Source organism: Dasypus novemcinctus, chromosome 23, assembly GCF_030445035.2.
Source record: "Dasypus novemcinctus isolate mDasNov1 chromosome 23, mDasNov1.1.hap2, whole genome shotgun sequence".
NCBI classification, from domain to species: Eukaryota; Metazoa; Chordata; class Mammalia; order Cingulata; family Dasypodidae; genus Dasypus; species Dasypus novemcinctus.
In genome coordinates this window covers 4,285,906-4,301,301 of record NC_080695.1, presented here as the reverse complement: position 1 = coordinate 4,301,301, position 15,396 = coordinate 4,285,906, and the positions used below count along the sequence as shown (strand labels likewise).

The following is a 15,396-nucleotide window of genomic DNA, read 5'->3' as shown; positions in this document are numbered from 1 at the left end:
CCAACATTTTAAGCTAGGAATCCTCTTTGCAGTTAAATAAAACACTTATGTATCTGATCTTCCCCCTTTCTCCCTTCCTCACTTCTCTCTCTCCCAGGGCTTCAGGAAAGCTGCCTGAGAGGTCTGGTAGAGATACAAGTGGGCCCTTGTTGAACCAACTCAACACAGAAGACTATGACTCTTTATTTCCAGTGTGAGAGCACCTACACTTCACCAGAACTCCCAATATGCTATTGGAAGCTTGGATAACACCTCCTATACTCCCTCCCCCTTCAGTGTGCTAGGGAAGGTCTAATTGATTTTTGAACTCCACCTTGTCACAGACCAAGTTTCCTATCCCAGGACTTTTAGGTAAATTGGGCTTCCTCAGCAGATTCATCTCTCCTTTCTTCCCAGACTCTCCCCAGGTCAGCTGGTACACTCCTCCAATCTCAAGGATAGAAAAAAACAACAAAAAATGCAGAGGGTTAGGGTAATCAAGGACCTCAGGTGGATTTCAGGGCATGGTGGATTCAGGAATGGGAAGTCATGGTATTGCAGACTCAATGTGTGTGAGTCTCTGGAGTGTGATCTACCAGGGTTTAGGGGATACAGACCTGGGAATCACTCATCTGGTTACCATGGGGTTTGGGAACACCACAGCACAACAGAGTTTTCAGGGATCATTGCAGCTGGGTGCCAACCCTAAGGGGAGGCATCCCACCTACAACTTCTGACCTTCATGTCAGAAACCCAAAATTCCACCTCTTGCAAGAAACTCTTCTGTCACTGTCTCACCAAATTAACATCCAGACACCTCCTGCCCTGCAAGCACCTGAAACAGCCTGGTCCAGCAGGACTCTGACCCTATTCAGCCACTTCTTTGCAGGAGAGATTATGAGGTGCACTCACTCAGATGCCATCTTGCCCCACCCACAGCCCTCTCTTAACTTGAAGTGGAATGGACATCACCATCCCAGAATCCTCAGGATTGGGGAATGAACTATGGACTAAAGTAGACTTACTGGTTTTCTGCTTTGACCTATTGTGATCCTAGCAGTGGAAGGAATTATATCATTGATGTGGAGGCAGTGGCCACTGGAGGTTCTGAGGGATGGGAGAGGGAAAACAGGGGTAATAAAGGGGCATTTTTGGAACTTGGGAATTGTCCTGAATGACATTGTAATGACAGAGCAAGCTAGTGTATATCTTGCCATAACCTACAGAATTATGTGGGTGAGAGTGTAAATAAACTAGAATGTAAACTTTAATTAATGCGTATTGGCAATGCTACAAAATGTGTTCCTCAATTGCAGTGGATGTACCACATTAATGAAGGACTTGTTAATGTGAGAAGATGTGGGATATGTGGGGATTAGGGCATATGGGAATCACCAATATTTTTTAATGTAATGTTTATGTAATCAAAATATCTGTTTAAAAAAATAGGTGCAATATGTTGGCATTTTGGGGACATTGGAATTGTTCTAAATGATGTTTCAGTGATGGATACAGGCCATTATATATCTGTGATAACTTACAAAAATGCATGGGAAAAAGTTTAAACTATAATGTAAACTATAATACACACTTAGTGACAATATTCCAATGTGTTCATCAATTGCAACAAATGTACCACACTAATGAAGGATGCTGTTATTGTGGGAAATTGTGGGAGAGGAGGGAGTGGAGCATATGGGAATGTCCTACTTTTTTTTTTATGATTTATTTTTTATTTTATTTCTCTCCCCTTCCCCCACCCCAGTTGTCTGCTCTCTGTGTCCATTTGCTGTGTGTTCTTCTGTGTCTGCTTTTATTCTTATCAGTGGCACCAGGAATCTTTGTCTCTTTTTGTTGCATCATGCTGTGTCAGCTCTCTGTGTGTGCAGTGCCACTCCTGGGCAGGCCGCACTTTTTTTCACGTGGCATGTCTCTCCTTAAAGGGTGCACTCATTGTGCATGGGACTCCCTTTCACTGGGGACACCCCTGCATGACACTGCACTCCTTGTGCACATCAGCACTGTGTGCAGGCCAGCCCACTGATGGGTCAGGAGGCCCTGAGTTTGAACCCTGGACCTCCCATGTGGTAGGTAGATGCTCTATCAGTTGAGCCAAATCTGCTTCCCTGTCTTACATGTTTTATGTAACATTTATATGATCTAAGTATCTTTTAAAAAATTAAACATTTAAAAAAATATTCTCATGAAACATATGCTGAAATATGCATGTTTGGAATACATCTGGCAGTAAATATTGCATAAATTGGGAGATAATGTTTGGGAAGTAGGTTTGAAGCAGGCAAGTTAAGGAATCAATAGACAGATCTGGAACCTGGCAGAAAAACCACCACCATTTAACATGTGGAAATTGGTACTCCCAAGATGGCTGCTGGAGAAACTTGCAAGAATCCCATTCTGAATGAGATTTCCTCTGAAGTCAGGAGAATCCCTGGATATTCTCCAGGGGCCTTATCATAGGTTCCTCCTGGGGGATTGATTGGTGGGGGAGTCAATTAAAACAGCAAACAGATGGGACTACCCCCTGTCATTAGCAAAAGGGTGTGATAATGTTTCTAAATGGAAGTGCAAAGGCCAACTGACCCTCTCTTGCCTTTTGACCCCTGTTCTTGCCTTCTGCCCACTGTTCTGGCCTTCTTCACCCCTCACCTGGATCAATACACAAGTAAACCTGGGGATTTATAATCTGTAACGGGGAATTGTAGTCTGTCAACTGTCTTTATCACTCTCCAGCCCCTTCCTCTTTACTTGGGCTCTATGATCTGTTATTTTCTCCCATTTCTGTTCTGACCATTCCCCAATAAGTCACTAGCCTAACTAACCCAGGTTTCTCTTGAAATTAATTTCTTATAGCTTAGCCAAGAACATAGAGAAAATCTGACAGGTTCAATGACTCCTTCAATGAAAAGGAGATTTCCTTGAACAGGTTTGCTGTTCATGTATGTAACTAACAAACTCTATGAAGAGGAAGTTTTGACAACAGTGAGGATCTGAATACTGAAGTGAGAGGTGACATTCCATGTAAATACCTAGGTGTGTTATGTAATGCTTAAGATACTCAAAATTGGGATACAGGAAGAAAAAATTCAAACTCTAGCTGTGTCTTTCAGTGGCCATATAAATTTGTCATTTTATTCACCTCTCTGAACCTTAATGTAGGACATTTGTTAAAGGAGCAAATTAGCCTTTATCATTTGGGGTACTGAGAAGATTAAAATTTTAAAATATGTAATTCTTCAAACTTGTTGAATATAATCACTTTCTTCCTGAAATTGAGGTACAAATGATTAAGTTAATCTTGGTTCTGATCAACGTCATAATAATTTTATATATATATATATATATATATATATATATATATATATATAAGTTTTTCTTCTTTTCTTTTAATAATACATATTAAGTTTCTTAGTTGATTTCCAAATATATTTGTGTGGGATGTAGAACTCAGTGTTGAGTGGGCTGCATTAAACGTATAGAAGAATAAAGATGTTTTAGGACAAATGTATCCAGAAGGTCAGGTTCATGGTAGAGCAGAGAGGGAGAATCCAAAAATCAGAAATGCATGTGAGAGAACCAATGGTATCACAACACACACACACACAAAAGTAATATTTATAATGGGAGATTCCACTCTGCTTCCTCTTATGGTGAGAACCCAATTCCAGATGTGATTTTCGTAAGGGATACCTATGTTTTGGAATCAGCAATGAATTAAAAGTCTCCAGGGAACCAGAGAGCATGTGTTGCAATTCTGTTGAGGCTCAGGGCCCAGCTGCCACATGGACAGTCCAGAGAGTCAAGTCTCCTGAGCATACACCAACCCCAGCACCTACCACAGGTTCAGTATGTGACAGAAGAGGCACGTGTAGAGAGGCCACATCTGAGCCCAACTCCATCACAGTCAGGACACAAGTTCCAAAGTAGGGCCCACTGACAAGGCACTGAACATGATCTGTCATGACTGTAGAACCTGGGTGTCTCTGTAGCTCTCAGGAGTACCACTATTTGGAGTTGTATATACTTTTGCTTTCTCTGAGATCCTGCTGAGATGTGCATAAGTGTGATCCTTCTGATGACCTTCTGACTCATTTCAAAGTCCCTTAACCATATAAACTCATTTGTCTTCACCATTTCCCTCTTTTAATCAAGTCTTTTTCTAGTTGCATCATCAGCTAGTGTTTGGTAGTAATCACTTGACATCAGGAAGGCCCATCCCTGGGAGTATGTCCCATGCTGGGGGAAGGTAATGCATTTACATGCTGAGTTTGGCCTCAGCAAAGTTGTAACACCCACTCTCAGGTTCATTGGACTTACCCAGGTCAGCTAACAGGGAGATGAGAATGGTCAACCAGCACACCAGGGAACTGAGAGTCTACAACTACAAGCAGGAGAATCCCTTCCAACAACCATGTGGGATCTAAGCACCCTCTTGATTTAGAGATGGAGTGGACATCAGGATGGAGGAATAAAATATGGATTAGAGTGTACTTACTGGTATTGTACTATAGAATTGTGACTCTAGCAATGAAAGAAACTATCATTGATGTGGTGACATTGGCTATGGGAGTTGGTAAGGGCAGGGAGAGGGAAGAAGAGGTGTGATAAGGGGACATTTTCAGGACTTGGAGTTGTCCTGAATAATATTGCAAGGACAGATGCAGGACATTATGTATCCTGCCATAACCCACTGAATGGACTGGGAGAGACTGTAAACTACAATTAAACTCTAACCCATGCTGTGTAGTGGTGTTCCAAAGTAGATTCATCAAATGCAATGAATGTGTCAAATTGATGAAAAAGGTTGTTGATATTGGTGGAGTGTGGGCAGTGGGGAGTGAGAGTATTTAGGAACCTCTTATATTTTTACTGTAACCTTTTATGCAATCTAAATATCTTTATAAAAAGCTGTTACAAACAAAAAGAGTAAAATTGGCATTACATTTTCAAGACAAAGTCTCTGAACATCATGGGCTATTTAATACATGCAATTCATGGATTTTCATCTTTTTATCTATAATATGAAGATAATCATATCTTTATTAGCCAGAGAAGACAAGATCTCCAACATCTTGACCTTGGGAAAGGAGACTCCTTCCTTATTTCTCTTGAGCATACCATATGTTCCATTTCATTTGGGCAGGAGATACTCCTAGGTGAAAGTTTTGGCATTCATGATGGGGAGGGGGACTAGAAAATTGTTGTCAAGACTTGAATCTTAAGACTTCTTTCTCCATTCTCAGCTTTGTTTTCCTTCTGCTTATCTGGTTGCAAGTGAAAATCCAGAGGAAGATAGATGCCAGCCAAGGTTTTGGCAATGCAATCACATGTGAGTAGGTAATTCTTTTTTGCACCTCTGTTGCCAGCAGATGGGAAGATTTCTACTACTGGTGTGAATATTCCAAGTGTATTCAGGAGTTATTCAAGGATCTCATCTTAAGTTTATATATGACTCTTTATTAATTATGGTAAGTTAGGTATGGATCTATGAGTAATCATCCAAGGTAATTAGAAGAGTTGGTTAAAGCTACCATTAAGGCTGTGTATTCTCTGAGAAGATTACAGAAGTTTTCTTTTTCTCACTCATGCATGGCCTCATTGAATAAATAATGAAGTCATGGATCATGTTAGTGCTTGAGATTGGCCTGGCCATATGATGAATAATGGTGACAGAGGTGAATAAGAAGAAGTGTTTACAGTCAGAAGGGATGCTGAGGTTTCAGCTGTGCATGCAGTCAGCCCAACACTACAGGTACTAGGGTGTAGGGGTAAATATATTTGTCAGAAGCATATGAGAAGTTTTGTAAATTAAATGAAATTAGAAATAATGTATTTGTTTCCTCCAATTTTAATTTTCTTAAACTTTTGATGGAATATATTTGTACATTTTGAAATATTTTCAAAAAAGATTTATTAAACCCCCCTCATTGTTCACACACACTGTCTGCTCTCTGTGTCTCTTCATTGCATGCTCATCTTTTATTTAAAAGGAACCAGAAACTGAACCCAGGACCTCCCATGTGGGAGGGAGGCAACCAATGACTTGAGCCACCTCTTCTCCTGCTGGTTGTGTCTCTCACTGTGTTTCCTATTTGTGTCTCTTCATTGCATCATCTTGTTGCATCAGATTGCCATGCCAGGTCATCATATTGTCTCTTCATGGCATCATCTTGTGTCAGCACACTCTGCCAGCCCATAATGACAGCTTGTTGTCTTGCTCATCTTCTTTAGGGGGACACCAGGAACCAAACACAGGGCCTCCTGTGTTGTAGGCAGGAACCCCACTATTTGAGACACATACACTTTTCTTGAAATAATTTCTTAAAAACTACAGTTCTCCTTACCACCTTGGTCAAATTTCCCAACTTCAATTTTCTAAATTAAATGTATTCAAATTTTATAAATGGGTGTCATTATAGAATTATTTTTTCCTTCATTGTGGCTGTAGTTTCAGAAGCTGTATAATAGAGAGAATACAATTTATGTCTCAGTGAAAATTTTTAAAGATTAGTAAAGGCAAGAGGCAATGATCAGGAATGTTTTCATCTTAGATGACATGAAGATAAAAGTAAGACAATGAAACTGGTCTTTGTACACCCCAGAAAGTTGAGATTGGGAGGTCTCTACCACAGGAATAGTCAGTCTAAGGCCATGTATCAGTACACTCTCTCAGGTGTCCCTGTCTTGTGATACTGAACCATCTGTATTTATACATTACCATGTATACCTGAGCTATGTAGCACTGAGGAAATCAGGAATTACTGATTTGAAACTTATTTAGTTTTGCAGAATTCTGGTTATGTTTTCAAGGATCCCTGCCATTTTAATGAATAATAGACCCGTGAAGTGAATTTAGATAGAAAGCAATTGATACATTAACTTGCATTTGCCAAAATGCATAACATATTCTTAAATGATTTTATAAATGAGAGGAAAGTGAGCTCATCTATATAAGGGAGTAACCTAATCATATCCATCTTTTAAAATGACACATGTAATTGATATTGCTTGCCTTATAATGTCTGTAAATTTACTTAAAATTGTTGACAAATATTGATTTAGTTATTAATGCTCAAAGGAAAACTGAACAATTAGCAGAAAGAGGCATAATGACAAATTTATGGGGATATTTCCAGATGTATGTCATACCCTATGTCATGTGATTTTCTTTTACAATGGGGTATTGTGGGTTCAGAGTGTACATGTGCCTGTGAGTGCATCTGAAAGGCAGATGGAAGTTCAGCATTGATAATGATGTTTCTGGAACCCCAACAACTTTTGAGTTTTATATACACAGTTTCTGCTTCTTTAGTGCTGTTATTTTGTACATCTCACTCAAGACATTGGTAAGGATAGCTCTGTGTGAAAACAAATTACTGTGATTTTTTTAGGCATTAGTGACCTTCAAGGATGTGACTGTAGACTTCACCCAGGAAGAGTGGGACCTGTTAGACACAACCCAAAGAACGCTGTTCAGAGAAGTGATGCTGGAGAATATCAATAACCTGGTCTCAGTAGGTGAGACTCAAAATTTATCTACCACCTATATCTATCTTTTATCTATCTAACATCTATCTGATCTACCTATATATTCATCATAAATCATCTTTCATTTTTTAATTCAGATATCTCAATCAGCTTCTCCAAATTGTATAATCTTTCTTACATTATATTTTTATATTTTATAATTTTAATACATTTATGCTGTGCTAACAATCTCTAAATGAATTTGTTTCTTCATTTTTTATTTACATCAAGTTCACCCCAATAGAATTTAATCTTCTTGACCACAATTTAATGTCTTTCTTGAATTTCAATTTCCAACAATCATGGCTGTGCTGATATAAGTATTCTCTTCCAAGTGCTATGCTGAGGCTTCAGAACACAGTAGTAGAAACATTGCATATATCCTTTTCCATATAGAATTTAGATCATTTTTTGAGAATTTATGTTAATTGGATTATTTTTGGACATAATATTCAATCACTTTGAAAACAGAGATTTCTCACCATTTAGAATATAGACAATTCCAGTCTCTCTTTTTATTAGTACATGGGTAACAACAAACAGTGGTTCTCATTGAAATGGGCAAAAGGTCAAGAGTTACAATTTCTGTTGAAATATTGTCAATGATCTAAGTTCAAGTTATTGCTGCATTGCTGACCTCCAGTGCTTACCCTATTCTTTGGTAACTTGTGATGTACATCATGATCATGCCCTGTTACAGTCAAAACTCAAAATCCTGTAACTTTTTTCCATACAAACAGGATATCAAGTCTGCAAAAGGGATGTGCTTTCCCAGTTGGAACAGGAAGAAGTGTCGAGAGAAGGAGTAGTTTTTCCTCAATACCAGAATCCAGGTGAGCTGTGAAGACCTCTGCATTAGAAGAGGGGTCTCATGATAAAGTATGTGCTTGAATACTTTAACTTCAGGATTCCTTAAGTGTGTAATGATTTCTTCAGTTTTCTTTGTATGAGTTATGATTTCTAAAATGTACCTCAAGATATGGGGAAATTTTAGTCACATGTGTTTGTTCCATACATTTCTCAAGCTTTATTGAGTGTCATTGGCATTGGGAAAGGGATATTCATTTATTATTGTAATTAAACTCTCACATAATAATCCTTTTCCTGTTCCTATTCTTGGAAGATATTTTCCTCTTTTTCACCTCACTGACATCCCAGCTTTTTTCTCACATTCCATGTCTCAAAATCCTTTCTGACTGTGATGTCCTAGAATTATTTATGACTTTGATATTCTTTCCCAGTTAATTGTGAATGTGGGAAACATACTGAAAAGGATATTTGGAACTTTTAAAATTTTTCTTCCCCTGGTACTATTCTAAAATTTTATTCTGCTTTTTGCAATCTCTGCAGGGAGGAAATGTGCCTTTAAAACATGGGAAATGATAGAAATGGTATTCAGTAAACCTACCTATAGGAAAGACACTTCTAAAATCATGTCATTGGTAAGTTCAATTTTGTAAACCCTAGTGTTCTAAATAGATACACTATTATAGATGGAATAAATTAGGAATACTGTAAATCATGAAATTATAATTAATGTTAGAATTAAGTGCTAATCCAGCAAAAATTTGTGATAGTTTCAATTTTCGGTAAAAACCTAAACAGAAACTCTAACTTGAGTTCACATAAAAATCAAATTGCATAAGCAGGTTTCATGAATGTAATCTTTGAAACATCATGAAGCTCAAAATTGATCAGATAACTCTGCAATTAGATTTTTATAATAGAGAAAATCTATGTGTATGGAATAAAATACTTTTTATATGAAACCAGCATGGCAGATGTTTTAATTGGATAATACCACTTGTGGATTAGTCTAGGTTTCATATATAGGGAAATGTAGCATTTCATTTAAATGTTCAGAAGTTTTACAGTCTCTCATCTGATTCCCCACAGCACAGATCTCACACCCAGAAGAATTCCTTTAAATGTATTTCTTTGCAAGAAGATTCCTCTCTCACATCCATAGTGACCCAATATGCATTGATTCACTTAACAAAGAAATCCTATTTCAGGAAACTACCTCCAGCAGTCCTCAGTGACTACTCATATTTTAAACATCACCATACAAGTAAATCATATGAATACTACCAAAATGATAAAAACTGTATCCAATGCTCTGAACTCAGGCAATACAATGTAACTCCCATTGGAGAGAAAACCCACGAATGTCACCTAGGTGGGAAAGCCTTCACTACATCCTCTTCCCTTAAACAGCATGAGAGATGTCACACTGGAGAAAAACTGCAAGAATGTCATCTCTGTGGGAAAGGCTTCACTACATTATCTTTCCTTAAACAAAATAAGAGATGCCAAACTGGGGGACAACCATTTGAATGTCATCTGTGTGGGAAAACATATAGCCATTATATTTCCCTTAAATATCATGAGAGAACTCACACTGGAGAGAAACCCCATGAATCTCATCTTTGTGGGAAAGCCTTTGTTCAACCATCTAACCTGAAACAACATGAAAGAACTCACAGTGGAGAGAAACCCCATAAATGTCATTTTTGTGGGAAAGCCTTCATTCAACTGTCTCACCTAAAACAGCATGAAAGAACTCACACAGGAGAAAAACGCCATGAATGCCTTCTATGTGGGAAAGCTTTCAGTAATCGTAGGTCTCTTCAACAACATGAAAGAACTCACACTGGAGAGAAACCCCGTGAGTGTCATCTTTGTGGGAAAGCCTTCAGTGTGTATAGTAATCTTCAAAAACATATGAGCACTCACACTGGAGAAAAACCCCATGAATGTCATCTTTGTGGGAAAGCCTTCCTTCTAAAATCTACCCTAAAACGACATGAAAGAACTCACACTGGAAAGAAACCCCATGAATGTCATCTTTGTGGGAAAGCCTTCCTTCGAAAATCTGCCCTAAAACGACATGAAAGAGCTCACACTGGAGAGAAACCCCATGAATGTCATCTTTGTGGGAAAACCTTTGCTCAACCATCTAACCTGAAACTACATGAAAGAACTCACACTGGAGAGAAACCCCATAAATGTCATTTTTGTGGAAAAGCCTTCATTCAACTATCTAACCTAAAACAACATGAAAGAACTCACACAGGAGAAAAACCTCATGAATGTCTTCTATGTGGCAAAGCTTTCAGTAATCGTAGGTCTCTTCAACATCATGAGAGAACTCACACTGGAGAGAAACCCCATGAGTGTCATCTTTGTGGGAAAGCCTTCCATCGAAAATCTACCCTAAATCGACATGAAAGAATTCACACTGGAGAGAAACCCCATGAATGTCATCTTTGTGGGAAAGCCTTCCTTCGAAAATCTACCCTAAAACAACATGAAAGAACTCACACTGGAGAGAAACCCCATGAATGTCATCTTTGTGGGAAAGCCTTCCTTCAGTCATCTAACCTGAAACAACATGAAAGAACTCACACTGGAGAGAAACCCCATAAATGTCATTTTTGTGGGAAAGCCTTCATTCAACCATCTCACCTAAAACAACATGAAAGAACTCACACAGGAGAAAAACCCCATGAATGTCTTCTATGTGGGAAAGCTTTCAGTAATCGTAAGTCTCTTCAACATCATGAGAGAACTCACACTGGAGAGAAACCCCATGAGTGTCATCTTTGTGGGAAAGCCTTCATTCAACTATCTCACCTAAAACAACATGAAAGAACTCACAGGAGAAAAACCCCATGAATGTCTTCTATGTGGGAAAGCTTTCAGTAATCGTAAGTCTCTTCAACATCATGAGAGAACTCACACTGGAGAGAAACCCCATAAGTGTCATCTTTGTGGAAAAGTCTTCAGCCAATATACTAGTCTTCAAAAACATTTGAGAATTCACACTGGATAGAAACCCTGTGAATGTTGTCTATGTGGGAAAACTTTCACTTTTAGTTCTGTCCTCAGGAAATGAGAGAATTCATGCTGGACAGAAATCATAATATATGTGTGAGGAAACATTAATTATTCTAACCTTGGACAACAGGAGATTACTTAAACTGGAGAGAATCCCTATGAATGCCAGATATTTGAGAAAGCCATCAGTCAATATTCTTTAAATGTAAAAACTCACAGTGTAATAGTTTTCAGTATGAAAGAGACTTCAGCCAGAGATTTAACCTTTAAACATACCAGAGAACTCACATAGTGAATAAACTGTTTTTAATCTGTTCAGTAGTTCCTGTAGTCATCCATACTACTTCAATAGCTTCCATGTATACTATAAGCCCCCGATCCCCAACCGTTTTTTACTTATTATCATTTATATATTTGTGTACTGAGTGTACCAAAGGCTTTATTTATCACTGCCTTTTTTACATTTGCATTTATGCACTTGTAGGAAGCAAGATATGGAGTTACACACCTAACAATACAATACAATAATACTGGCGCTAACATTACACAAATGGTTCTAGTTACATCATCAGCTGGTACTTGGTAGTAATCCCTTGGTGCCAGGGAGGCTCATCCCCAGGAGTCATGTCCCACACTGGAGGGAAGGCAACACATTTACATGCTGAGTTTGGCTTTGAGACTGGCCACATTTGAGGAACATGGAGGCTCTCAGGAGGTAACTCTTAGGCACACTGCAGCTCTAGGCCTTGTTCTTATTTCAGGTGCACAGGCTCACAAACATAGTCATTCCTATCAAGGGCTCATTGTTGGACCTTCCTTCTTTTTTGGTCTTTGCTGTTGCACTTGGGGGATTGTTGCTGTTCCTTTAGGGACTGTGATAGAGCTCCCCTGGCTAGGAACTCAGCACTCTCCCAGTTGTTTTTAATTGTAACCACTATGAAAATATCCATTTTTATGTACCCTGGATATATGCCCTGTAGGACTCCCTGCCAACCATGTGTCCTCTGTCAATAACATCCCACACCAGTATTCCTCCCCTGCTATTGTTGAACCTCTCTGTGGTCCAAAACTTCTTCATAAGTGAAGCCCAATATATTGCTAGGTTCCATTAATAGTAAAATTTAATAGAGTCATGAGTTTAAAGGTTAGATATAGAATACATATTAATTTAGAAAAATTAAGGTAAAAATAAATTGGGGTATCAAAAAATTTAAAAATGCAAAATCTTTGTTTTTGATATTTTGCCTTCCATCACTGCAGTAAGTGTTGCCCTGTATGCAAATTGGCAAGGCAACTACTTCTGTCTTTTCCTCAGTGTCTACATCCTATCTTTTTCTTTTTTTTTCCTAATTATTAAGCTTATCTTCATGAAAGTTTTAGATCACAGTAATTCATATATACCATATACAGTCCTCCCACATATCCAACATAAAACCCTTTCCCCTTACACAGCAATAATCTTTTTACATATTCATATTTACTGAAACTGATGTACAGATATAGAGACAATAGCTTTCAAACAATGTAACATTTGGGTTTACATTGTGGTTTATATTTTCGACTTTACAGTTTTCTAAATTTTTAGTTATGTTTTACATTATGACTTATATTTTAGCCTATCAACCCCTATATATTTTTGGTGTAATTTTACATGTCTTATATTCATCCTTGCGTACACTTGTGGAACACTTCTGCCCACACAGTTACATTGATTTCATCTATTCAATACCTCTTTCCCCCTGCCATTAGGGCCCACAGTGACAATCAGTCTTCATTGCTTGAAGGGCCATATTCAGAGATATTTGCAACAGTGTTGAGGGCTTGACATGCTCAACTGCCGCAATGGACTGGGAGCCACAATTTCTCTTTAGAGATATAATTCCCTCTATTTGAGAACATCAGTCCTCCCCAGGATGTGGGTATACCTTCACTCTCATTATATGGGGCTCTATCCAATGATATAACCCACTATGGCAAAATGAGCATTCACATACTCCCTAGTAGCCTGTCCTGCATAAGATTATCCCCTTTAAACATCTTAAATAGGTAACCTTCCTTATTATATTTTTTAAAGTTTTCTCAGCATTATACTCTCAACCAAATACCTGACAACCTCCTATGTTCATATGTTGCCCCACCCTCCCCCAATTTCTTGGGCAATATTACTCATCCTCCCATCCCTAGCCCCCCTCAAGCCCACAAAGCCCCACCCAAAGGTAACCCTATTCCCCCATTTTATCCCTTCCTTGTACAAATACTTACCTCCAGCTTATCATAGATTTCACCCATGTAAGTGTCAGCTTACATCCTTCTTCCCCCCATTTTCATTTAGGTTTTTAGACTGTTTTGAAGTACTATCTAGTATATTTTCATTTCAGCCTGAAAAACTCCCATTAGCATTGCTTGTGAGGCAGGTCTAGTAATGTTGAATTCCCTCAGCATTTCTTTTAAAGAGAATGTCTTAATTTCTCCCTCATAGTTTACTCTCCCCTCTCCCCTCCACCCTGTATTTTTTCCTGTCTGTGTCTATTTACTGTGTGATGTTCTGCGTCTTTTTCTCTTTTTTGGTTTTTGCTTCTCATTTTTTCCTCTAGGATGCACTGGGATTTGATCCTGGTGACCTCTGATGTGGAGAGAGGTTCCCTGTCACTTGTGCCACCTCAGTTGCTGGTTTCTGTTGTTGTCTCACCTTGACTCTCCCCTTCATAACTCTTTTTTGTTGCATCATTATCTTGCTGCATGGCTCACTGTGTGGGTACTTGTTCACCACATGAGTACTGGCTTACTACATGGGTTGCCACATAGGCACTGGCTCACTATGCAGGCACTGGCTTACTGTACAGGAACTGGCTCAATGCATTGGTTGCCACACAGGCACTGACAAACCATGTGGGTCACTGCACAGTCACTACCTTGCCACATGGGCCTGGCTCACTGCATGGGCCTGGCTCACCATATGGGCATGCCTTTATCAGGAGGCCCTGAGGATCAAACCTGGGTCCTCCCATTTGTTAGATGGAAGCCCAATCACTTGAGCCACATCTGCTTTCCTCTCCCTCACTTTTGAAAGAGCAACTTGCTGTATAAATTTTTGTCAGGTATTAGTTTTCCTTCAGAACTTTTAGTACTTCAACCCTCTGTCCTCTTGCCTCCACTGAGTTCTGGTGAGAAATCAATCACTTCTCAATCTAATTGGGACTCCTTGTATGTAAAAATGTTGCTTTTCTCTTGCAGCTTTCAGAACTCTCATTGTCCTTTGCATTTGGTACTGTAATCAATATATGCTGGGGTATATTTTTTCATGGTTATCCCTTTGGTGATCAGCAAGCTTCTTGGATTTGCATATTCACACCTTCTTAAAAGTTTGTGAATGTTTATTTTTTTAATATCCTTCTGGCCCTTTTTATCTTCTCCATCTGGCAGAGTCAGATATATTGATATGCAATAGGCGTTTTAGGCTATTTTTACTTTCAATATTTCTTTTCTCTTTGTCTCCTCAGCCTAACTCACATCAAATGGTTTTATTCAAGATCACTGCCAACTCCAATCTACTCTTGAAACCCTCCTGAAAATTTTTCATACCAGTTATTGTGGTCCTCAACTCCAGTACTTTTATTTTGTTACTTTTACTTAAATTGTTTACATTTTTCTCTTAAACTTTTATATTGCTCATTTATTGTTTTTCTGATATACTTTACTTCTTTACCTGGATGTTCATTCACCCTCTTTAGAGTTTTGAAGACCTCTCTTAGAATACTTTGTTCACAATGTCTACATTCTCATCTTCTTCACTGGAATTTTCTGTATTTTTATCTGCTTCCTTTGAATGGACCATCATTTCCTGTGCCTCAGTTTATATTTTGGTTTTTTTTTCGTGCACATTCTATGTGTTAATATTTGAAATGTCAATTCTTGTATTTATGCCTGGGATGGGTTTTTTCATTTTGTAAACAGCTGGTGAGAGGACAAACGTTTTCTTGGAATTTAGCCCCCTTATCAGGAAGGTTTGTCAATGTAAATATACTGTGCATG

The 15,396-nt window shown here is 38.6% G+C and overlaps 1 protein-coding gene across 4 annotated transcripts in view; it reads left to right on the top strand.

The window, feature by feature from the left end:
• Window positions 1-11,678, top strand: part of LOC101418673 (zinc finger protein 709-like) — a 28,640-nt gene extending 16,962 nt beyond the window's left edge. For 2 of the 4 annotated variants that reach the window (XM_071211116.1, XM_071211115.1), the window contains 5 exons: window positions 5,241-5,326; window positions 7,389-7,515; window positions 8,265-8,357; window positions 8,875-8,966; window positions 9,421-11,678. In XM_071211116.1, coding sequence (XP_071067217.1) covers window positions 5,294-5,326; window positions 7,389-7,515; window positions 8,265-8,357; window positions 8,875-8,966; window positions 9,421-11,202 — 2,127 coding nt within the window. In that variant the 5' untranslated portion in view covers window positions 5,241-5,293 and the 3' untranslated portion in view covers window positions 11,203-11,678. The remainder of the gene's footprint in view (window positions 1-5,240; window positions 5,327-7,388; window positions 7,516-8,264; window positions 8,358-8,874; window positions 8,967-9,420) is intronic. The other 2 variants (XM_071211118.1, XM_071211117.1) reach the window with 1 other exon arrangement.
• Window positions 11,679-15,396: the final 3,718 nt, after the last annotated feature.